This window comes from Molothrus ater, chromosome 2 (assembly GCF_012460135.2).
Source record: "Molothrus ater isolate BHLD 08-10-18 breed brown headed cowbird chromosome 2, BPBGC_Mater_1.1, whole genome shotgun sequence".
In the NCBI taxonomy this organism is placed as follows: domain Eukaryota; kingdom Metazoa; phylum Chordata; class Aves; order Passeriformes; family Icteridae; genus Molothrus; species Molothrus ater.
The window spans coordinates 68581902-68607475 of NC_050479.2; the positions used below are offsets into that span (position 1 = coordinate 68581902).

A 25574-nucleotide genomic window follows, 5' to 3' on the forward strand; every position below is an offset into this window, starting at 1 on the left:
AAAAAAGAGCTGAGTTTTCATAATATATTATGTGTAATTTCAGAGAGTTCAGTGAAAGGCCATAGCTTTCACAAATCAAGAGCAAAAAAAATAAAGCAAGTACTGTGTGCAAAAAACCACAGCAAGTACTGTGTGCAAATTAACAAATCAGACCTTATTTTGTAACAAGACAAATAAAAAGGTGTAGAAAAAATCTGGAAAAGTTTTGAGTGCTTATTATAAATGCTACCACAGATGTGTATAATAAGACAGTAGCCTAGGATGACAACAACATATTGCAGTAAAGTGTCATTTGTTTGCTCTTCACTTGAGTGAATAAAAAGCAGTGAGAAATACTTTCTCAGCAGCTCACAGTTTACAAGAATTCTAAATAAATGCAATCATGCAAAAGAAAGATGTGTGGTATACAGCACATAGCTGTAAGTCATGAAAGCCAATATTAAAGATGAACCACTATAATTATGTTGCCTGGTCTGAGTAAGGTCTTTGTTTAGATAGGGTTTAAGAAAGGATTTTAGTATTGTAGTTGATAATATCCATGTGTAAAGTGAGTTTTTACTTAAAAGCAAAAATAGCAACTAGTGCATAAAAACACTTCAGGTTGGATATTGGGCCAGATTTCTTCACTGAAAGAGTGATTAAGCATTGGAACAAGCTTCTCAGGGCAGTGGTGGAGTCACCATCCCCAGAAGTATTCAAAAAATTGAGCAGATGTGGCACTTCCTGATATGGTTTAGCAGGTGTGGTGGTATTCAAAGACTTGATGATTTGGAGATCTTTTTCAACCTTGATGATTCTATGATTGAAGCAACGAAATTAAGCAATTTATGGGGTTCAAATGCTTCTTTAAATATCAGCAAGATTAGCAGTATAAGCAGATTTATATTAGTGGAAAGCCTGAAGCATCTTTCACTGACAGCAAGATTGAGACAGTTGTCTCCCAAGCTAAATCAGTGTGATCCATGGGGGAGCAGGTCCCTTCCCCACAACAGCCTCTGGCCAAATAAACCTAATGTACCTATTTTAACTAGGGAAGAAGAGAAGGAACAGGAGAGTAGAAAAAAGCTTCCACAAGGCAAGAAATTTGGTGAATGTATTTCAAGTACCAGTATAGATGCTCAGGAGAATATACAAGAACAAAACAACTGTCACTAGGTAATGATTTTAATCTGATGATTTAGTAATTCTAGTCTCATGTATACTAGAGCATTCTATTCAAAGATGACTGAGCAATTTTATATAGCCAACAACAGTGGAGGAGGAAGCAATCTCTTATTCTTTATAGCAATCTCCCATTCTTTACTGGGAAAAGAAATACCTTAGTAAAATGGGTTTGTTCAAATCCTATTAAGCATGCGGAAATTGCTGCTGAAGAGGCTGAGACACTTAGCCTAAAGCATTTTAAACTTCTGAATTTCTTGTTTATATTTTGCCCTGTCTTGTTTATATTTTGCCTGTCAATTTATATTTTGACATGTCAAGACATCTCTGTGAGGTGACAGGTCCTATTTTCTGCGTTAAAAAAGTGAAGGAAGCTACCACATATTTGATTGGTAAAAGCAGTGATATAAAAATGGTCTATGATTGCAAGGCAGGGCTGAGGGCAGCCCACTCATCACTGCTAAAACATTTAAAAGATCTCATTAGTGCAGAATTATCCAACTGCCACAAATTCCTTCATATCTGCTGAGCATCCATTAGAGGAAAGCGATCCTGTTTACCTTCCAGCACAAAGTGTAGGTAACGTTTACAGTTCCTACAGCTAATGAGCAAGGCATCAATTCTGCTGGTAACAAAGCCTAGCAATTGCCAAAAGGATGCCAGTACCTTTGCAGAATGAGAAGCAAGGGCATATTAAAAAGTCAAAGATAAACAATTAGAACAAAAAGCTAGGAGAACAGCTGGAGGAAAGCAAAGATAAAACAAAAGTCACTCAAATGTGTAAAGCCCTGCAAGCTGACGTTGAAGAGATTTAAGACAACTCTGAAATACATTTTCCAAACTAAGCAGTATCTTTTGTACACTTTTCCTGGACCACTTTCAAAAGGTTTTATTTTGAATGCACCTCTCCTTTCTACAGAACAGAGTTTAGAAGCATTTCACAACAGGAGCACCCAAATATTGAAGCCCCAGAATGAGTAGTTGCACTTTAAAATGCAAATCCTAAAAGGAATGAAGCATTACAAAGAAAAACAAAGGCAAGTGACCAAGAGCATACTGATACTAGGCAATGTATGCAAGCAGAATAAGTAACACAACATAAAACAAACAGGTGCTAACATATAAAAAGTAAATTAAAAAGTAGATATAGGAACTTCATTCACTGACCACTTAAATGCACACTCTTATTAGGGTTTTATACTGCAAGCTCTCCCCACATAATAAAAGTGTAGTTTTATGGACAGATTTGGAAAATATATGCAAATATTAAAGTTGTGGATGATGTTGCAAATACAAGAATGAATAAATCCTTGTAGGAAAAAAAAAAAGAAAGTTGTTGCTAGGAAAGAAATAAAGGGCACACTATTATTTTACACAAAAAATCAAAGGGAATCAATCTAGTAATACTGAGAAATTTTGATGTTATAAAATACCTGTTTTAATTTAAAAATAGGGTTGATCTTGATATGGTGGAAAAGCTTGCCATGAAGAAAAACTATTGTAGACATGGAGATGGAGGGGCAGGTCAGAATGTAGCCTGACACCTCACTTAAATATAATCTGTTAAACCTTGTTAAAACTGCAGGATCAAAAAATGAATTGCCTGATCAGTCTCGGCTGGAAAGAGGCTTCCATGAAATGGGAAGCCATTACAGGAGGGAGAGAAGTAAACAGGATTTTCATACTAGAATCCTGAATTTGAGCAAGTAACTGAAAATTGAAGCAAGAGGTATATTACAGATTGCATTGAATTTATGACATTAATTTTGGAAAGTCTCAAGCAAATTATGTCTATTTTATCTAAATATACAAATCAGTTAAAAAATAACTCAGTTGCCTTGAAAAAGAAGTTCTTCCACTAAATCCTATAACCACAACATTATTAATAGGACCCCATTTGATCTTTAGACTTTTCAGGAAAAATTATAGTTTTTTGAATTGGCCAAGGGTGTTCAATGCAAGAACCCTCCAGGACCCAAAGCAAAAAAAAATCTCCTACTCTACTAGACCAGTTTTCATAGGGAAATATACAGACTTTTGTCTTCTAAACAGTGTCACAATCACAGGAAATTAAAAAGCACTGACTGCACCTAAACTGATAATTTTTCAAAAACTTTATTTTACCTCTTTTCTCATTTTGAAAGAAATAGCAAAAAAGTAATCCTGATTTTGACTTTTTTAGACAGAAAGGGCATGGTCCCAAATATTACCATTTTACACTCCCAACAGCTTCCTTATTCTTATTTGGTGCTTCTTATGAAGGTCTAATTTACAGAGGTTAAATGTTCCATAATCTCAAAAAATTAAGAAGGTTGGTAGAAACTGAAATGAATTTTTGCTATTGCTAAATTCTAACTGAAGAGTTTTGGCTAATATTTAATACATCGCTATGGAAAATGTTTTTAAGCAAGAACAAAATACTGACATCTACTGGTGACCGGAATTACAGTTTGGTTTCACATTAAAAAAAATGTTTTAAGTGCACCATAAAAGAAAATAAATGGACAAATCACTTGTTAAGATTAATGTCAGTTACTTAATCCATTTTGAAGTGAGGCATATGTGCTAGTTTAATGAAGTAACACAAATCCAGCAGTTGGGTTCATTTCTCATTTCAAACTAGCAGAAAATAACTAATGAAAGCTTAAGGACTAAACATCTATTGCTTGGGCCTGTAACAACAGAGGAGTCCACCTGATGATTCAGTCTTTTGTTTTCATACAGCAGTTGTCTTTGAAAACACAAGGATTTAACTTGGCAGTGAAAAATGCCAACTTCAAATGTTGATATGCAGGATTGCAGAGATGATCTGCCCCATGTCCAAAATCAGCATTGCTGGAGAGTGTCTCACAGTGGCATTGTGAGTTGACCAAAACAATCAAGATGTACCAAGAACCTGCTGATTATGCCCGTTTATTTTTTCCTATACACTGTTGGCTTTCCCCTTTTCCCAAATTTCAGATATGAGATTATTGGTGGGATTTCCATCACTGCTTCTCTTAAGACAACATGACTGTAACTGTTCAAGAGGTAACTGTTAATACTAGAAAAGCATCACCATTTCAGCATTTCCATAAAAGCATCTTCTCAAATAGGCAATAAAGGTTTTTAGAAGCCAGGTCAATTTCAGGTATAACTCTGATTACAAAATTATTTCACCTCTTTCCCACAAAACATGCTTATATTCTGGCCTCACTGAAACCATTTGTACTTCTACTTACTGAACTTTTTATTACTCATATTCAGCAACATCAGTTACAGAACTCAACTAAAATCCTTGGGTTTAACAACTGACACCATAATCCTCTCTGCACACATCGTACCTGAACACTTGTCTCAATTCCAAAGAGGACTCTGAAAGAATAGAACTCTGCAGAACAAAGGCTGTTCACATGACTGATTTCATTAAAGGATCAAAAATTGCATTTAGAATGGATTTAATTACAACAGGTTTGATAAGCTTGGATAAATGAAGCCTAAAACATCCAGCAATCTGATTTAGGCACTACAAGACTAATGCACATAAGACAATTTACACCAGATTTCTTTTTCCTTTACAACAAAGAACGTGGAAATGAAAAATGGGTCAAGTAACCTCACAGCAAGCTATTTCATCTAAGGGGATGTATGCCACTCCTAATTTTTTCTTAATTTTATAAAACACAAAGAAAATAAAGAATTGTTTATGCACACTGAACTTTCAGTGTAAGTTTCTTAAAAACCTCTTCTCTCTAGGCTTACACGTTACAAATCAAATTTCCCATTAGAATGTAAAGTACAACAGGCAGCTCTCAGGTCAGTGTGACCCACCAGCAGGTCAAGGGGACAGTCTGCAGAGGAGTGGCAGAGGAACAAGGAATAGTTAGGGAAGGAAAAACAGAGGTGTGAAGAACTGCTGCTGCAGGAACGGGGTGGGGGGGAATCCTGCCTTAGGAATTTAATGTCCACACACATTTCTGTTCTACTGCCACCATGTCACAACTATGCAATGGAATTCTGACAAAATCTACATTACAGCACATTGACTGGCTCTATCAAAATACTCACCTAAAATTATTCCAACTAATAATTAAATTGTTATGTTTTTCACTTCATAAAGAATGCATCTTTTTTTTCTTTGTAAACACACTACAGTCATATTGAAAAACTGCCTTCTTCCAAGTCTTTCTTATCACTTTTGCACCAAATGCCATCCAAACAAAAACAGCTGTTACACAAAAAGGTTGATAGTTGAAATTAAAGTAGTGATAAATCACAGTTTACAATCAGTACATAACCACTGAAATAGTTTTCTATAAGCACACAAAAAGCAATTAGAAAAGAAATAGAATGAATTTGAAAAAAGGCACAACAAACCCCAATATTTTTAGTAAAATGCGGCAACAGAATATATAACAAGGTGCACTTAATATTATCTCAACTTACCTTTCCAAGATCTACAGCCTGTTTCAAAATATCTCTTTTTAGATCTTCTGCTCTCTTGGAATGAAAAGAATTACTTTGACTCTGGATGACAAATACAATTCCTTTTAATTCTGTAAACAAGAAAATAAGAAGATTTAAAGATAAAAGAAATTATTTTCTGATTTGCTCCAAAGTTAGTGAGAACTCACGTGTATGTAGGAATCTATTACACAGTAATACTCCTTTAATTATATAAATATTTCATGAAGTAGTAAAAAGGCATTATTTAACACACACACACACAAAAATCCAAACCAGCCCTTTTCCAGTTTCATTTAAAAAGAGCATGGCATGACTGGAAGATGTGCAGCAGTTAACAGCAGCCACATTCATGAGGTTGCTTTTTCTCCAAGACACCAGCACTCCTTGTAACCAGAGTTAAAAGGTGTTTGTCACAGACTAGCATCTCCCCTCACCAGGCAACACATGAACATGAAACAGAAAAGCTGCTTCCCAAAAAAAGAGTTTAAAATCCTCCCCAGAAACAAACATCAGGCTGAGAGACACATACACAAGAGCACTGAGCTGATACCCTTATCTAATATGACAGCACCAATATATCACATGTGTCTTCACAGTGTTTAAAGGAATCATAACTAAAAAGTTTAAACAGGAGAGAAAACTGAGAGAAATTTAAAAGAAAATAGTGAAGTAGCTTTGCAAACATTTATGGATTATAAAAGTGACTATTGTAAAATACAAATAGATGATGAAGCAGGTAGCCAAATTTTCTTGATAATAATCCTTCAATACTTGGAAATCAGAAAACAGGAAAATATGATCCCATTCAGAAGCAGAGCACAGCAGACAACAACAGAGGATGAGACAATAAAAGGAAGAGGACAGATGCCTTTTCCAGAACTCTTAGCAAGTTTGATCTATGCTGTTTAACCCACTCAAGACCATTAACTAAGCATCAATCAGTGAGGAGGATTGCTTGATCACAAAAGGCTGAACTTTACAGATAATGTGTAGAAAGTGTACCAAGAAACTCAGAAAATAATAACTTGAGACAGTGCCACAAGGAAAGAAACTAATGCCCAGGAGATCTGTATAAAATGTTGAAAATTGTGGAGAGGGAGAGAATTAAGTTCACACCAAAAAAAAAAAACAAGGAAGAAGGAAAGAAGGAAAGTGCTAAGAAGGAAAGAAGTAATCACAAGGAAAAAGAGTAAAACTGAGTCCATGAAGAAGGATCACAAGGAAAACATTGTAAACAGAAAGAGCATTAATTATCTGCACTAAGGTTATGAGAAGATTGCTGTGTCCAACACCTGAGGATTGATTACATTGCTTTGTTGCTTTGAACAGTTATTTGTTAATTTAGACCTGTGACAACTCAAAGCTGAAGTTAGATGTTTTTCTAATTTTCCCTCAATATTATTTTCCCTCAATTTATTAGCTTATTCATCAAGACAATTGTCAAATTGAATGAGGTTTCTGGTGATATATTACAGAGATGGAATAAGCATTAGTTTAGATATCAGTATTCATTTCACATTTTTCCCACACAGTGTAGGAATCAACAGTGTTCATGCTGTGAACCACCAAACAAACTGCTTAAAAATCCCATGCATAATAAAAACTTCTGAATAGCAACTAATTGCTACCTAGCAAGATATTTGCTACATTTCCTGTGCAAAAATTAAAATCAGTGTGAAAACTGAAACTACACTTTGTTGATGCTGATGAGAGTCAAAGGGCTAAATCTACGTGCACAATCCCAAAAACACCTACAGAGACAAAAAGCAAACACTACCTTGTTTTTAGTAATTGCTGTTTTAGTACCAGTATATTTACAGATATGGAAGCATCTGAACTACACTTAGTTTCACTTATGGTACATTTAACAACACCTGTGATATTCCACACTAGCATACTTTGTAGGAGTGAGATAACATCTACTTTGATGATTAAATCAAATGGAAATAGTTTCCTGTGCTATAGGTAGTTTAAAGTACTTAGTAAAAAGACATATTCAGTGTATGAAAATGTCAACAGAGAATAGTTACAATACTGAACACCTCAATTGTTTCTCATGTTGAGAAACACCCAATGAAGCAAAAGAAAGAACAGTCTTTTGAAAGATTAATTTCCAAAAGTGCTACTGATCTGTATATAACAGTTGAAAAGAGAAGAATGAAATATCAGAGGAACTAAGAACCCTCAAGAACTACATTGTTTCAAGCCCCTACATTTTACCTATAGAAATGGGTTAAAAGACCTAAAAAAAAAAATCCAAAAAACAAACCTCAAACCAAAAAAACTTTATTACGAAGAGGCAAAAAAAAATGATGTATTGCATGAGACCAGCAGTCCTTCTAATCCACTACATTTTTTTAACAGTAGTAATAAGAAAGACACCACAAAAGCCTTCACTTTCTCCAGTGCTCCTCATACACTCACAGCATTGACAAATACTACATTTGGAAATGCCTCTTTAAGAACAGGCAGAGCCAAGTCCTGAGGGTTTAGCAGAGTGAAAAGTCCACAGTTACAGTGCAAGTTAGGTGTGTTAACTTTTTGCCAGAAGGACATCAGACTGGTCTTCAGAGAACACAGAACCTTGCAGAATTTTTATTTTCATTATTTATCACTTGTCCAGCAGCAAGAAGTGGTTTTACCACTATTCTACCTATTAATGTTTGACGTGTTTCTTAAATACTTGCTTCTAGATATTACAAAGTAATTATAATTTGTTACAAGCAATTTACAATAACCTTAGTTATTACAAGTACAGTTAGAGCTTAGCAGAATGGTAAAATTCAGTTTCATCTTAAAGTGTTACAAGAACAGCTAAGTATAAAAAAATTTTATTTTAAACTATAGTGCACTATAAAAAGCAATTAATCCTTTTCACAGTGCAAGTGCACATGTTCACAGAAAACTTAACTACAAGAACTGCAAGTACAATTAAAGATTTAGAATTTTCTGTTTGATGAGACTACATGAACAAAGAAAAAAAAAAGTATTTGTGAAACAGCCCTATACTCTACTTACCTCTGCCTATTTTACTAATTGTTCTACTTTTTTCAGAGTTCTAGAAGAAAGAAAGAAAAAAAAACCAAGTAAGAATATACACAAAGCCTCAAATATTTCTACACTACTATATTTCTACTCCCAGCACACTGGGAGTCAAAGCACTCATCAGATTATAAATGTATACATAGAGGTTTTAACTCAAAAACTAATATGAAAAATAAAGTAAAATGTTATTCATCATCAAGAATTGCAGGAGATATCCTATATGCTTGCATACTATCACTCAGAAAATACAGGAAGAGTAAGAAAAAAAAAGAGAAAATGCTTTTCCATTAATCAATTTATACCAGAGCTCTTTAAATTATTACTAACAGTGTATTTTTTTCTTTATTATGTATCTCCTGAGCACTAGGTTTGGAATATGGAGTTCTACAATAAAAACACAACTATTCAGTATGGGAAAAAAACCCAACACACTCTATTAATTTAATCTACTATCAAGCTTCTATCAAAACTAAAGGAATCTATCAATTCTATCTATCAAATCTATCTTCTGCCAATTCTTAAAGGAAGACTCAAATGCAATTCATATCAAGACAAATATCAATAGGTTGTTGCACATAACATCACTCCACTGGAATTTAATCAGGTATGACAAACATCAGGTATCTCTGCACTGCCTTAGAAAGTTGTAGGAAGGAAAACAGAGCCTCCATTTGTTGCACAACCTATCCCAGGTGACAGCACCCCAGTGCTTTGGTTTGTCCACAGGAAAATCAAACTCAGCTTTACTAATTGCATAAGAATATTGTAAGACCTTTCTCGGTTCCAGGGTTTTAAGACCTTCAGATAGAAATGCCATACATTTCCTCAGTAATAAGCTCATACATGTTTTCCTACCCTTGAGACGAGTTCTATTCTAAATACTGAGCCCTCTTCCTTTTTTAAATATCAGATGTATGTAATCCTTCTAGCTTTACTTGCATCAGATGATCTTTCCTCTGACTTTTACACTGATGAAAATGAAAAGCTCCAACTTCCCTGGTAGCCATCTGTAAAACCTTTCCAAAAATGACTGCAACTGCATCCATTCTTATGATCCTTTTCCTGCTGCCTGGGTCAATAAAGTTTAAAATATGTGTTATAAAATTAACTTATTTTGATATCTATATACAACACTGTCGTTATATAGCACAGTTAACATTCAAAGCTAACCTGTATCAGAAAAAAACACAGGAAGATTGATTTTCCATGCAAACAAAAACCTATGTGTTTTGTGGGACACTGTGTGAAGAATAAGCCATATTTAAAATTACTTTTATTAAAACACAAAACAATTGTTGCCTGTTATAGTCCTGTTAATATTATTTTTTTTTAAAAAAGGAAAAAAAGGTATTTTGGCCTGAAGAAGTCTAGGAAGCACCTCTGAGTGCTTCTCATCTGAGGGGAGGTTTTGAAACTCTAAAATATTAGGAAGGCCTTCATAAATTATATCCTATATAAGAAGGTAACAGCTGGATTGAGACAGTAATGGAATTTAACAAACAGCAATCTATCAGTAATGACAACAGAATGACAACAGTTTCCCAGACACTGTGGCAGATCAGCAGTTTGCAATAGGGATATTTTTCACCTAGAAAAATTACTGTAGTTATAGCAATCATCATCAAAACCAAAAATTATTTCGAAATATATACTTCTGACTATACTGCTATTGTACTTGATGTCAAATCACTAGATCTAAATGGCAGCTATAGATTCTAACCATTGATTCATTCCAGTTTTTTTTATTTTCCTCCCTTACATTTCTTTTATACATACACAAATATCTGTTACAAATATGTACTCATATAAAAATGGTAGTCAGAAGTCTGTGAAAGGACATGCATGCATACACACCTAACACTCAGGATGCTATTTAAAGCTAGGGCTAGCTCTGACCATTAGCTCTCCTCATCTGGTTAATTTGAAATTTCATACACGAGCTTTGCTTGAGCCGTGACCTGAGTGGTAATATGTAATAATGCTAATTTGGCAGAGAGGCAGCCATTTCCCTCTCAATGTATTCTATATTTAACAAAACCAAGAAGGAAGGAAAATGAATTAATTTGAATTAATAAAGTTTATACACTCAAAAACTTTGAATTAATAAAGGTTATGTACTCAAAAACTTTTCTCAACAGCTATAGTACTAAGAACTTATATGACCTAGAACAGAAAGACATCACATGAAATTTGGTACTACTGAAGTCAATAATTAAAATAATCAATGCCACAGATTTTAGGCTTTTTGCTCAGGTCTACTCCAGTTTATTTTATAATGTCTGTAAAATGTTCCTGCTCTAGCAACTAAAATTTATTACCTGCAGCACTGGAAGTTCAGTCTCATCTTCTGCACCTTCAGAAACTACACTTACAGCAAAAGCTGAAAGAAAAAACAGACTTCTTTCATATTACAGGAGCTCACTTTCACAACTGATGAAGTTCTGCAGCCAAAAAAACCCAACCCCTCTCCCCCTCCATCATTTAGGTAGATTTTTCACATTAAATTATACTGTATTTGTAATAATCTTTGTGAACATGAGAGTCTGTTCTTATGGAATTTATATATTTGCTGCATGAGAAGTCCCACACCATCACTGAAAAAAATCACTCTGATACGAAGCCAATTTTTCTTGGCTTCAAGGCAAATAAATGCCTTAAAAAAAATTCTGTTCAGTCCAGTAGCTCACTTGGTAACAGCCTAATGTGCTACCACATGGGAGACCTGCAGTGCACTGTTTTTAGGTTAAAGTTTGGATTACCAAAGCTTCTCTTGGAACCACAGAAACTTACAGTGGCTGACAGAAATTTCTATCAAAAGTGAAGATGCCTATCACAGGCTTTAAAAGCCACCTTTAAACAACATTCAAACTTGCAAATGTATGAGAACCCAAATAAATATTTACAAAAAGAAAAGGGACCCCACAGAACTAATCTGCACAGAGGTAGCATTATCTTAAACTATTTATAGTGACACCACCCTTTGCATACATTTCTGGTTTGTATTAGAAAAAGTAATCATAAAATGGGTTCTGGTGCTACTTTTTTTGTTGTTGATGTAGTCACTTAATTTGTCTCAGTCTGCTCATTTGTAAAAGTAGTTCCATTTAACATAAGAAAGCCTTGCTAAGATTCTTCTTAAGAAATCCTTTCCTTAAAAGCTCTAAAGAGATGCAAATGAAAGCAAATTGTTACAATTTGGAAGGAATTCAAGATACTATTCTTCATGGTCAAATTGATGGCTTTCTTAAAAACTGGGCAGAAAACAGATTCAAGTGGATTGTCTCACGACAAATTTAAATTATTTATTGCTTGAAATTGACTTCAGAGTGAATTGTTAGCCATTATCATTCCCTTGATGCGCTAGAAACCTACACTATAGGACAGCAAGACAAGATTGTCCTGGGTCTAGGGTGCCCCATCTCTGAATACCTACAGCATTATGCTCTTCCAGCTGGAGATCAACTTTCATCAAGTGTCCAGGAGCTGAGGTTCACAGTGACATCTCAGATCCTGATTAACCCGCATCTCAAACCACACAGCTAGATCCAGACATTCCAAAAATCATTCTACCACAGCAGACTCATGGTGGTCATAAATCAGAATCACAGCATATTCTAACTTGGAAGGGACCCACGACTCTCAAAGGAATGGCCAATACAGGGATTGAATCCACGTTATGAGCACCAGGAACTAACCAACTGAGCAAACCTCAAGGTCATTTTCCTCCTTGCCTCCCAATATAACAGTATTTATAGATTCAGATAAGGAATAACTTCCCCTACACAAACCAGATCCACACCTTCTTCTTGGCACAATCCTAATTGTAAGATCAACACATAACATCCTTATTCCAGGAAATGTATTAATTATGTAGCATTAGCCTGAAGAAGCGTCACCTCATGAATTCAGCTTATTCACAAGCCTAATTTTCAGTTTTTAATATGCACCTGAGGAATTACACATGAAACCTAAGACAACTGTGACTGACAAGAGATGCTGCCTCTGTCACCACAGTGCATTCAATAACCCATGCCATACTGCTCCTAAGCTTTATAAAAGATTAACACACATGATCCTTGAAACAAATCAAACAATAATCAGATCACCTATTTCACATCACATCTTTGAGAGCACAGATAAAGCTCTTCAAGGAATTAATTAAACAACCTATTCATCCTGGTATTACAGAACCACAGATTTGTTGAGGTTGGAAAGGATCCCTAATGGTCATTTAGTTCAAACCCCCAGAACTGGATCCTTAGGACCTTGTCTAGTTAGGTTTTGATTATTTCCTACAACAGACTCCATAAACTCTCTGAGCAACCTCTTCCAGTGCTCATTCTTAACTAAAAAAAAAAAAAAATAAAAGCAAACCCAAACAACAAAATAAACAAAAACCAAAGAAAGAAGTAATTATGTTCAAACAGAATTTCCTGTATTTCAATTTGTGTAAACTGATTTGTGTCCTGTTAAGTACCACAGTCTGGGTCTATCTTCTTTATTGCATCCCACCAGGTATTTACACATTGGAACTTCTCCTTGAACCTTTTTTTCTCCAAGCTAAACAGCCCCAGCTCCTTCAGCCTCGCCTTGTCTATCAGGGGTGCCAATCTATTAATGATGTTCACGGTCCTTTCCTGGACTCACCCCAGTATGTCCATGTCTCTCTTGGAGAGCCCAGATCTGGATGCAGCACCCCAGGTGTGTCACACAGTGCTGAGCAGACAGGAGGGGTCACCCCTCTTGCCCTGCTGCCAACTCTTCCCCCTGCAGCTCAGGGGGCTGCTGGCCATCTTTGCCACGATGGCACACTGCTGGTGCAGGACCAGTTTGCTGCACGCTCAAGTCCTTCCCTGCAAAGCTGTTTCCCAGACAATGTGCCCCGTGTGCAACGTAGCACACGTGTGCAATGTAGCACGGGGTGCCTCTTTGTCAGAGGCCGGGCTTTGTATTTCCCTTCACTGAACTCAGTTTCCCAAGTTTCCTGTCTGCCTGCTTCTCCAGCCTGCTGAGCTCCCCCTGAATGGCAGCACCACCAGCTGGTGCCATCAACTCCCCCTGCACATTTCATATCCTCTGCAAACTCCCTGAGGGTGCACACCCCACTGTTGTTAATGAAAGGTTAAACACTACTGGAGCCACCATGCCACTCATCAGAGCCCACCAAGTCAGCCAGCTTTCTATCCACTTCATTGTCCACAGGCATAGCCCATACTTCCATCAGTTTGTTATGACATTACAGGAGACAGGATTGAGCTCAAACTCCTTGCTGAAGTTGAGATGAAGAACACCCACTGTTTTCCCCACATTCATGAAGGCAGTCATGTCATCACAGAAGCCCTTTGGGTTGGTAAGCATGAGTGCCCATTCATAAAAATATGGTGGCTTCTCCCAGTCACCCTCTTGTCCTTCATATGTTTGTCTTATCCTTCCTTGTTTGGCAGTGATACTGAGGATTATTTGCTCCACCACCTTCCCAGGGACTGAGGTACCACTAGCCAACTTATCCTTGCCCTCCTAGAAGACCAGGGCGATGTTCTTCTAGTCCTGAGGAATCTCCCCCAGTCACCACCACCTTTCAAAGATTATCAAGTCTTGCACTGACATCATCAAACTCTGCCAGTTCTTGTATGAGCCTGCCATAAGGTCCTGTGGACTTCTGTATGTCCAGTTTGTTTAAATGTTCCCTAAACCAGTCTTCCTCCAGTGAGAGTAACTCTTCTTTGCTCCAGACTTTCTCATGAGTTTCAGGGGCCTGGGTTTGCTGAAGGTGAGTCTTAATAATATCGATCAAGGCAAAGAAGGTTTCAAGTTCATTGCCCTCTTTCATGTCCTTCTTTTAACCTTGCCCTCCATTCATAAGAAGGCCTATTATTATTTTCCCTAGTCTCCCTTTTGCTGATACGCCTGCAGGAGCCCTTTTCCTTACCTTTCACAAGTTGAAATCTCTCATCAGCTTCAACTCCAGGTGGGCCCTGGCTTTCCTAATGGCATACCTGCACTCTCAGACAGTGTCTCCATGTTACCTGACTGTATTTCCATCTTTTGTGTGCTTCCCTTCTTATGTTTGAGCTTTCTCAGGAGCTCCTGTTTGTGCATGTGGGCCTCCTGCCATCTTTGCCTGCCTTCCTGCATGTGGGGATGCATCATTATTGTAGAACAAGAGCCCTGAAAACCAACCAGCTCTGACCCTGTCACACAGTGCAATTTCAACACTCACACATGTAATTTATTCAACAAACCAATACAAGAAATGAATGCTAAAGTCTCTTGCTATATCATTATTCTTATTCCTTGTGATTTCACTAAGGCAGCTTCCCCTCCTTTTTCAACAATTAAACACATTAAAATGACTTGGTATCTTTTACATTAAGTATATCAGGAAGACTCTTTCCAGCTAATACATTTTAATAAGACAAGAACTGTTCAGACTATTTTTAAACTACTGAGAAACCATTCACAAAAGAGACTAACAGACCCTGAAGACACCGCCAAAAAAGCCTCAAGAGTCTTCACCCGACAGTAGTGAAGTTTTTCATGCACAGAGACTGCATGAATTTATCTTAGCAACACTCTTCCACCTGATTGGCAAATCTGTTGTGCACATCTAATTTGATAAAGCAGTCTTCAGCAGTCAGCTGTGGCCAAGACTCGTCTGGCTAAGCAACCAGATCTCTCAGCATGGAAATAAATATCCTCTTCTAAGGATTTACTGGGAAAAGGGCAGCAGGAAAAGAACATGGTAAGTTTATCTGGCCTACAACATATCAACAAAGGGACCACAGGGTAGGTAGAAAATACAGTGCCTTGGCACAACTGGACAACTCCAAGATTAATTCATTCACATGCAATTCACTTTCAAGAGGTTTCTGAAAAAGATGTTCCCAGGAGTGGACCACTGATGCAGCTCATGGCCAGGTCACTTGTACAACACAGGCAGAAACTATAAATTCTCTGTAAGAAGGATATATTTTTGTGTTGTATGCAAGGCATACATGGACAAAGAAGGATGACCTATGTCTAGGAGCTATCAGATGCTACTATAACAAACCAGTGACTTTTCATGCCCAAACGTCATTATTAATTCAGACAATTGTAATGGATTTCTTTCAGTTTAACACCCTAAAGCATATATCAATCTCTGGAGCTAGAGGTACCTTTGAAAAATCCAGAATTTCCCCAGGCCCTTTTTGTGTTTCCTAATACAAAGTAAGCATACTTCCGTTGGACTTGCCACAGACCACAGAGAAAATTCATTGCAGGAAGCAACTTACAAGCTGGTAAAAGTTCAAGCCCCGTAGCTACCACAGTAACCAAAAGACCAGGGTGATTAACTATACAGTTTCTTGCAAACAAAGCTATCCAAAGCAGGGAAAAACCAGCAAGGCATCATCTTAAATGCAACTGTAATCTTGTATTTGCCACTTCATTCTTTAATGCATTGTGTACTCTGAAGGTTAACACATGTTAATGTGCATTAACATCGTGTCATCCGGCACAAGCAGACAGGAGCAGAATGTGTCAATCACCAGTCCTCCCCTCCTTTTGCTAAATGGCCAAGAGCTGAGGATAAGAAAAGGAAAGAAATTTTAGACAGACTTTAAAGTTCTATATTACCACCAGTCTTATCTTTATGTCTTTTGAGAGCATGACTAGAATCCACTGGAAAAGCTAGACAACATTTTTGGATCCATTCAAAACCTGGACATGTAATATGAGAATTCCTGTTCAATTCTTTCAATTCTTATTTATTTTTGTCAAGTGTTCCATTATTTCCATTAAAATTTTAATAAGTAAATAGACTTGCTTGTAACACTAGAATGTAAAACTCAGCAATTATTTTCATTTTTCAGCAACCAAACTGCAAGAATATGTGCAGGATAGAAAAATGGATGTAAAGACTGCAGCATTAAAACACAATACACTGTATAAATGCATACAATTATACAAGATCACATTTTATATGTAGAAGCAATCCTTTCTTTGGTAATACTCTTTCATGCATAAACAACTTCCAAATGTTTAAAATTATATATCCTTGAAGTACCAAGGATGTTAAAACTGAGGAGTTAACTCTTTGCTTTCACAGACTAATCCACCTGAGACAGAAAAGCAATACTCCTGTTATATTCCTCTTTCACAGTCTGATTCAAGGTTGACTGACCCCAGTGTTGTTCCAACCACCTCGCTGAGCTGTGGGTCAGTTTCAATGAGCTACAAAGAAATAACAATTCTATGACAATCTATGGCAAAACTGTGATAATAAAACCCACTTCAAATAATGACAGACAGTAATTACATTGTATGCAGTAGAGAAAACATTTAAAACAGAATTTCTTTACACTTCTAGTAATAATTTAATGAAAGGCCTATTTTTGTTTTGGTTGGGTTTCTTCCCCCTTACAAGTTTTCAAAGAATATAACACTATATGAATTGACATCATTGCAGACAAAATCTGCACTGATATTGTCAGTCAAAGAGATGGGATCTTCCATTATGAGACAGCCTGTGAGCACTATAAATTAATTCTGTTTATTTATATGCAAGCTTTTATAGTATTTCTTCACAGTTGCCACCCTATCAGCATCAAAGACTCTGGTCTAGCCAGATAAGAATGTATTACAGATTCATCAGCACAAAATGGGGAGAGAGCAGGGGGAGGAGGAAGAGGAGAGGGTGATGCAAGCAAATTTGCAGCATCTGAAGCTTTTCATAAAATAAAAGCAACTACTTATATTTCTTTACACAAATGGCACATATGGGAAGAAGGCAGCTGAAATCACCACTTTGAACCACTGGAATGGCTAAATGAGTGCTGTGTACACCACTATCTTTATAAAAGGCAAGCAAAAACAGTAGAAGAACAAGCATCATCATGATCCCTTCTGATTGCCTAGAAGCTACTCCATACAAAATCATCTGAATACATTTTCCCATTCTGTAAGCTGCCACTTGCAAGCTGGAATTTATGAAATTACCCAACTACTGACAGAGAAACTGTTTGCTTCTGTGGAAGGCAATTCCAATTATTTCTGTTTTCGAAGAACAAATTTACTACCCAGGCCATCTCAAAAGCATGGGATATTTGAGAAAGGACAGATCAGTAACAAAAACGGGTATTAAAAAACCAAAAGAAAACCACGATACTGCAGGAAGCTTCTGGTGAATAAATCCCATACAAGGATTAATCAAGACCTACTAAACAAGAGCACAAGTGTTTCCATTTCTGCTTTCTACCTGCATGTAGGGTAGGTATCTATGCATGTACAATAAGTACGGATATGGGAAAAACCGAATCTGCTATTCTCTGTGATTACAATCTGTTTGCCATCAGAAGTGCTATAGTACCTACTAGAGCAAAACTACTCATCCTGGAAAGAATGAAATGCAGCTTTAGGAAGAGCTGTAGAGTATTAGCACTCTCCAAAAACTAAGCTGTGTCTGTGAAAGGAAAAGTGTTTAGCAGAAGGAAAACCAAAATATCACAGTTTTACTTTGCTGGAATTGTGATTTATTAGCACCAGTTTTCCCCTGCATGATTTTGATGCACAAGCCATAGCAGTGGAAGAGAATCAAATCCAAAGGCTCACAATAAGCTGACAAGCCTACGCTGAAAGAGATGGAAATATTCAGGAATAGACATAATGAGAAAGAGAACGGATGTAAACATTTACTTCTGCCTCTTACACTCACGCCAACAGCTCCCAACTCCAGGAGCCTGTAGCAACCCAGTCTCTGACATTCTAATAATCCTTCTCTTTTCATCTTCTCCCAGCTGACTAGACACATGAAGAACATCTCTAAAACACAGTAATACATTTCCTTCCTCTCGGCTGGCATTTTAGGCGGGCGGTTTTACCTTTCCCCCCGCCCTGAGCAGAGCACTCCGTCAGTGCGGCGCAGACACAAGCACGAGTGCTCCGCGCTGGGCTCGGCAGCTCCGCGAAGCTGTTCCGGCTCCCAGGGCCGGTTTCCCCGGAGCGGGCTGTCCCTGCCCGCACCCCTGGCCCCGCACCCCGCCCCAGGGGCGGGAGGCGCTCTCGGCGCTGCCCCCGCAGCCGGGGCCGCGCAGGGACCCCGCGCCGCCCGGCCGCGCTCCAGTCCGGATCGCCAACAAACTTCGGGAACGGGGCACCTCGGCTCCCCGCCCGCCTCCGCGCCGGCCGGGACACAGCGGCCGGGAAAAACAGCGGCGGCGGCGGCTCCGGCGCCACTCCGAGCTCTCCGTGCCCTCCTCCCTTCCATCCCCTCCTCGGAGGGGCCGAGCGTCCCGGGTCTCCTCCCTTCACCTCGCCATGGCGTCCCGGCCCGGCCCCCGCCACTCACCCCGGGCGCGGAGCGGCGGGAGTAGGAAGACGAGGTGGGCGCAGGCAGCGAAGAGGAGCCAGCGGCTGCAGCCGGGCTCCCGAGACATCTTGGCGGGGGCCGCGGAGCCGCACGGCGCGGCCAGGAAGCGGAGGGCACGGTGCGCCCGGCTGCCCGCCTCTGCCGCAGGAGCGCGGGCGAGCGGCCTCCGGCTGGTGGCGGTGCCGCGGTCGCCGCCTGCCTGCCCGCCCTTCTCCTCCTTCTCCTCCTCCTCCTCCTCCTCCTCCTGCTGCTGCTGCTGCTGCCGCTGCCGCCTTCCCGTTCCCTCCTCCCGGCAGGACCGGCCGCCAGCGCCGGCAGCGGGGGGAGGCGCTCGGCGGCCGCGGCGCCCTCTGGCGGCAGCAGCGGGAGAGGCAGCGCCCCGCGCTCCCGCGGCTCCCCGCGCTCGTCACGGGACACCCGCCACCCCCGGGACTGGGAGTGAGCATCCTGCCCCAAATAAGCACAGTAAACACAGCTCTCCTTAGCCATTAACTCTTCTTAACCAGCCGTTGGAACGGGCTGCCAGGGAGGTGGTGGAGTCACCGGCTTTGGAGGTGCTTAATCAAAGACTGCCGTGGTGGGGTTGACATGGTGGTGTTCAGTCGTGGGTTGGACTCAATGATCTCAGAGGTCTTTTCCAACCTAATTGGTTCTGTTATTCTGTGAAATGTCACCCAGCACTCCAACAGGAACCTCATCCACCAAAGTAAGGGACCTAATTCATCTCTAGACCAACCCTCACAAACCCTTACCCAAGAGAGCACACGGCACCTTCAGATAGCCTTTCCTAAACTACCTGTGTGACCAGGAGTGTGGACATGGGGTGCAGCATGGAGTACAGGCATGGGATCTGGAGCACAGCCTTGGCACTGGAGACTCCACAGCTAAAATGACTCGCCCTATTTGGCTAAAGAAATGCAGACCTGGAGCTGCACAAAACTGGTTTTAGGGGCAGCACAGAAGACAAAGTAGATTCTAACGTGCATATATGTCATGATTCAGACAGTAAATTTGGATATAAGAGAGCCACAGACCAAAGAAGAAAGATCAAGAATGTGAAACCTTGCTAGTAAACAAAAAAATGACCCAACATGAATCCTGGCACAAGGACGAAGAAACCATCCATGGGAATGTCAGATTTGTCCTAGTGAAGCACACCACATGTTAACAACTTGCTATAAGTTCCCCCATACACCCCAGAATTAAACTGCTGCCCTTCAGACCTAGAGAAGCCTCAAAAAGGCAAGCAGTGATAGGGCTAGAAACTCAGCAGTGTGTAGAAAATTTTCAGCACAATGATATTCTTTTTCTGTAACAATTAGATCTGTATTGATAATTATTAGAATTTCACACTTCAACTATAGTAGCAAGAAACAAAAAGTTCTTGACATATAAGATGTGCTTCTTCTTTGCTCTAAAACATGATTTTGAGTGTAACACCTAGTGTCCCTATGTAACAATTCCTTTCATGCTGGCTACATGTAAACCTGAATTCCAGCCAGGTCTATTTCTACACATTTTCCCATCAAATACTTTTCACACAGACCCCTCCTAGCAACCCAACCATTCAATATGCACTGACTTCACTGGAGAAAAATGGTGAAGAGTCCAAGTCAGCAATGAACTATTTTTAATCCAGCAAGGCCAAACAGCACGGGACCCAACTTGGATCTTTCTTCAAAACACTGCAACCTTTAGATCTATGGCATTCCTTTCCTCAAGGTCAAGTGGTTACAACAGGATACCTTAAATATGCCAGGGAAGTGATAGTGAAGATGAATGGAAACCTTTTCACAGTGATGAACACACTCCCACTGCAACCTCAGGCAAGCACATCTATATCACAGTAACTTGGTAGCAGACCTCACACTTTCCTTTAAAACTCTCGCAATAGAAACATGTTAGCCAGACTTCTTTGCAGTTCTCAACCTGCTTTATTTTCTAAACACACACCCCTGATATCCCAAGAGAAGGGAAAATGAGGCACAAGCATGAACAACAGCTTGTTATGTGCCTTACAGTACAACTGCTTGTTGCTGACATTCCAACTCACTAAATAAATTACCGGCCTCAAGAATAATAATTCTGATGCCAGCTAAGTAGAAACTTACATACTATTTCTGATTTTATGTGCATGCTCATCATTAGGAGGAAAAAAAAATAAGAGAAAAGTATAAAGTTATCCTTCCATTTCCAGAACTACAACAATATAAAATATATGAAACCTTTTGTTTAACATGTATATCTGCATTTACTTGGTTTTTCTTATAAGTTTCAGCAGCATTTCCCACCCTTTCTTCCACTTCTCTGTTTTGTGCTGCTTTCTTTAAGAACTTGAATCACAAGGATCATGCCTACAACATCTGGGATAAACATAAGACTTTTCACTTTCAAAATGGTTAAGATAATCGCATGTTCCAATGTTTCCCCATGCAGTGAGTCTGTAAGGAAAAAAACACCCAGCCTTTTGCTTTGATGTAATAAGTGTTTTGACTTGTCACAAATGTAAGAAAAATTCCATTGTAACAACCCCCAAGAAATATGGAACTCTACCATGAAACATGGTGTTCTCCAACTGTTAAGAAAAATAGCACTTAAGTGTTTTAAATCTTATATTTTGATCTGTGAGGAGGAAGTATGAAATAAAGCTTTTTCCTGCCTTGTACTCTACTTACACTCTCAGATTGTGTTTGTTATTCTTACTACCCCACTGAGAATTTCCATCTCAGGAAAGTTGAAAATAATGAACTTTCTGTTAAGGAACACAGAGGTTTAAAACACCAGCAAGCCTCCTTTCTTTATAGTCTTACATATATTTTAGATTCCTAAATATACAAATGTAGCACTGCTGCTGTCTGACCTCTGAGATTAGAAAAGGAGGTGCTGCAAATACAAATAAATGCTGCCAGGTATAGATAGATATAGATAGATAGATAGATAGATAGATAGATAGATAGATAGATAGATAGATAGATAGATAGATAGATAGATAGATATAGATAGATGCATATCAAATGCAAAGGCTGGCATGTGGCTCAAAGGTAGCTTGCTCTTTGTGCAGGCATTGCAGCAGTGCCTCCAGATACCCTTGTGGCTCTGTCATCTCTTTCTATAGAAGGACTAAAATATGGGGAAACAGAGAAATTATGAACCAGACACAACAGCAATTATTGAGTTAGAGATCTTGACTGCAGCTACTTTGTTCTTTTAGCCATCTGAGAAAGGTTTCATCCAGGAATGAGAGTTTCTGTAGTTTCTTTCAATAGGTTGGGCAGAAAACCTCTCTGTCAGAGACAGCCCTGCAAATCACAAGTGAAGTTCTGTTCCAGCTCTTCTTCAGGCTTCTGCAGTTGGATCCCTCTGTCCTACTGAGGAACTTACCTAAGGAGGGGCATAACTTTAAGTGATGACTAATCCTGTGGAAACGAGCAAAACCAATCCCAATGAGTTTGGAACCACACAATTACTTTTTAAATTACAACATACATCTGGAAACAGAGATTCTCAGCTTTCAGGTACTCAAGGCAGTAATTCAATGCCAGTTCTAGTCCATTATTATGTACCCTAAAATACTGATACCCTGGAAATACACCTACATTTGTCAAACACTAGGCAGTGGGCTTGAGCAGGGGAGCTCTGATTCTCTGCAGCACTCAGATCTGAACTACACTAGCTTGTCCCCTTTGGACCACTCCAAACAGCTCTCTCTGGGAGAAACCTGCAGCAGCAGGGAAAGCCCCCTACACTCCAAACATGACTCAGTATTGGGACTTGCCCCGTCTTGCTTGGGAAAACTGATAACATTGCAGTACCAGCACGTGCATGCTGTAAACCTGACAACCAAATCACTGAGGGAACTCAGTGCTCCAGTCAACCCCTGTGGCAGCCCACAGTGTAGTCTAAGTTTAGTCTCTCTTCTTCCTGGGTTAACCTGGGAAGGGCTTGTTCTTAATTAAAATTTGAGGACTCCATTTGAGCCAAGTCATGGAGCCTTCAATCAAAGCTTTATGGAGAACTGGTGTGCGGCTGCAGCGAAGAATCCCAGGAACAGAGTTCAACCAAGCAATTTTTCATGATAGAGACTGCTGTTATTAGATCACACACTCTCTAGAAAGGACTTGGAAAAACACTGGGTGTGAAGCAATCAGCCACAAATTCTTACAAGATGGTAAAGATGGATCAAAGACAATTCCTTTCCTATGGGGTAGTAATGAGTGCTTAACTGTCTCTGCCAGTCAGCTCCTCTGTCTTCTGGCAGAGAAACAGTGAAAATACCATCTGCAGCATATCCTCTGGTGCTCATTTAGTGTTGTCCAAGAGGCAGAATATATGCACTAAGGGGACAGGGCAGGACACGGGAATTTCAACTTATTTGAACTATTACAGACCAAGCTACAGATAAGAAACAGATCTATCAAGCTGTGGAACTTAACACAGGTCCCTAGAGTTCAGGTGATGAGATTATCAGATGCTCCTGTCTACTGTACTGCAAACAGTCAAGGAGAAAATTCTATAGGCAGGTGGTGTAGAGGACTGAAGCTGTTCAGTCTTGATTATAAGCCAAGGGCATGTTTCCCACTCCCTTGGTCAAATGAACAGCTTGTCTAGAGAACTGTCAGACTTGCTGCTCTCTCCTGTTTGGTCTCCTGCTGCTTCCATCTGACACATAACTGCCTCTACCAAGCTTATCTGAGCTCTTTATATTTTCCCTGCTGAAATGTAGCTATCTAAAAACACAAAAAATCTGTCCTAAACTACCTGATCCTATCTTTTAATAAATTAGTGGAAATATTATCTTGTCAACTGACAAAGTCAAAATATAGATGAATAATAAGGGATTTAACTGAGCAAAAGAACATATGAACAAAATGCTTCCATAAGTCTTAGAGAGCTTAGTGGCTACATTAATTTCTTTCCCCAGCTTGTAATTCTTACAAGAAAAGAAACGGTGGTGCAAAGAATCACCCACTTTTCTCAGCCGTGTACTAAGTCATAGTGGCAGGGAAAAAGAATGAGGCAAGCTGTTCAAGAAACACTGAAGTAGGTGACTAAATAATGTCCTATGTATTTGTCTTTAACATTTCTGTTGGTTTGTTGAGCTGTAAATATCATGATCAATCAAGCATTGATTAACCTGCATCATCTCCTGGCATTTGTGCCTCAAGATGTCCCATACCTCACAAATAACTTCCATATATTTTGTTTTGCCTTATTATGGCTGACCTGTAAACCATGACAGTTCAGAAACCAACTCAAACCTTGTTATGACATCCCAATTTAGCAGCCAAAAAAAAAAAAAAAAAGAATCCCTGAGAGGGGAAGAGACAAGCATTCACAGTAATATCCAGAGGCATTAAGCCAGCATGAGGCTGAAGCCTTAATGAGGCTTTAGACACTGGAAAAATCCATCCTATAAGATGGTGACACAAAGATTTTGGGGTATGTCTGTCTTACAGCTTTTAATGCCAGTAATCTCAAGAAGCAAAGGGGCTGTATACTTAGATGTGAACACTCTAAACAGTGGCAGGTGCATAACAGCTAGTTTCTTCAGCTGAAGTAGTTTTCTTTTGAACCAGCTCAGGTGTGCACAGTAATCATGCCACTGAACAAGCAGAGCTGGAAAACTGTGCCACTTCAGAAGTAGCTTTGAGCTGGGTGTTGGACCAGATGACCTCAAATCTTCTTTCCCAGCTTAGTTATTCTCTTATTCTGAGGTGGTAGGGAGAAGAATAAAAAAAGGCAACACCTACCTGACACTCACCTGTAGACAAAACCAGTCAACTTTGGATATGTAAACTCACTCTCACTACCAACAACAGAAGTTGGTATTTGCTGCCTGCTCCCACTTAGGCAAAACAGCAGTTGAAAGTCATTATATCAGTCATCATTAAAGGTAAAATTATTCAATTCTTACCTTGCCAATCGTCCTTGTTTATGAATAAGTCACCTAACAACTATCCCTTGATATGAACAAATCCACATGAAATTATCTTCTATGCAAAAAAAAAAAAAAATAGATTTAATTATCTGAAAGGACTTCTGCATTCTGATTGTCTTCACTCAAAGACATCTGCCTTGTCCTTTTCAGTGACATAAGGGGAAACAAGGGCTGGGATAGTTAACCAGATGAGTGATCAAAACTGACAGTAGGAACTGGAGCACTTCTCACTCAGAAGTTTTCAGTTATGCAGTGGCCCTTAGGAGCCATTACAGCCTTGTGTCAGAGCAACTGCACTCATCACAGCCTGTATTAGCCTCAAAGCAGTTTTAGATTATGTCCACCCACAATTGCTCCCTTAGGACTCTTTCATTCTGCTGGATCAAAACTGGATCAAAAAAAGCACAGAATGACACATCTGGTACTGAACCATTCAAGTACAACAACACCAAGTCAACATGACACAGGGAAATGACAAAAGTCAGAAGAAGTTTCAGAGTTTGATGGCAACATCATCTAGGAAAACATTGCCCAAACCCTCAAAATACACATTCCTAAATCAGAACCACTCAGTTAAGAGTCTGGAAAAGGTGCTTTGTGACCAAGCAGTATGGCACACTGGTTATAACAGCAGTA

The 25574-nt window shown here is 39.2% G+C and overlaps 1 protein-coding gene across 2 annotated transcripts in view; it reads right to left on the reverse strand.

Annotated features, from left to right (window-relative positions):
- Positions 1–19165, reverse strand: part of B3GLCT (beta 3-glucosyltransferase) — a 46130-nt gene extending 26965 nt beyond the window's left edge. The window contains exons 1-4 of one of the 2 annotated variants that reach the window (XM_036404360.2): positions 18980–19165; positions 10971–11032; positions 8626–8665; positions 5587–5696 (exon numbers count right to left, since the gene is read on the reverse strand). In XM_036404360.2, coding sequence (XP_036260253.1) covers positions 5587–5696; positions 8626–8665; positions 10971–11032; positions 18980–19067 — 300 coding nt within the window. In that variant the 5' untranslated portion in view covers positions 19068–19165. The remainder of the gene's footprint in view (positions 1–5586; positions 5697–8625; positions 8666–10970; positions 11033–18979) is intronic. The other variant, XM_036404361.2, reaches the window with a different exon arrangement.
- Between the last annotated feature and the right edge of the window lie 6409 nt (positions 19166–25574).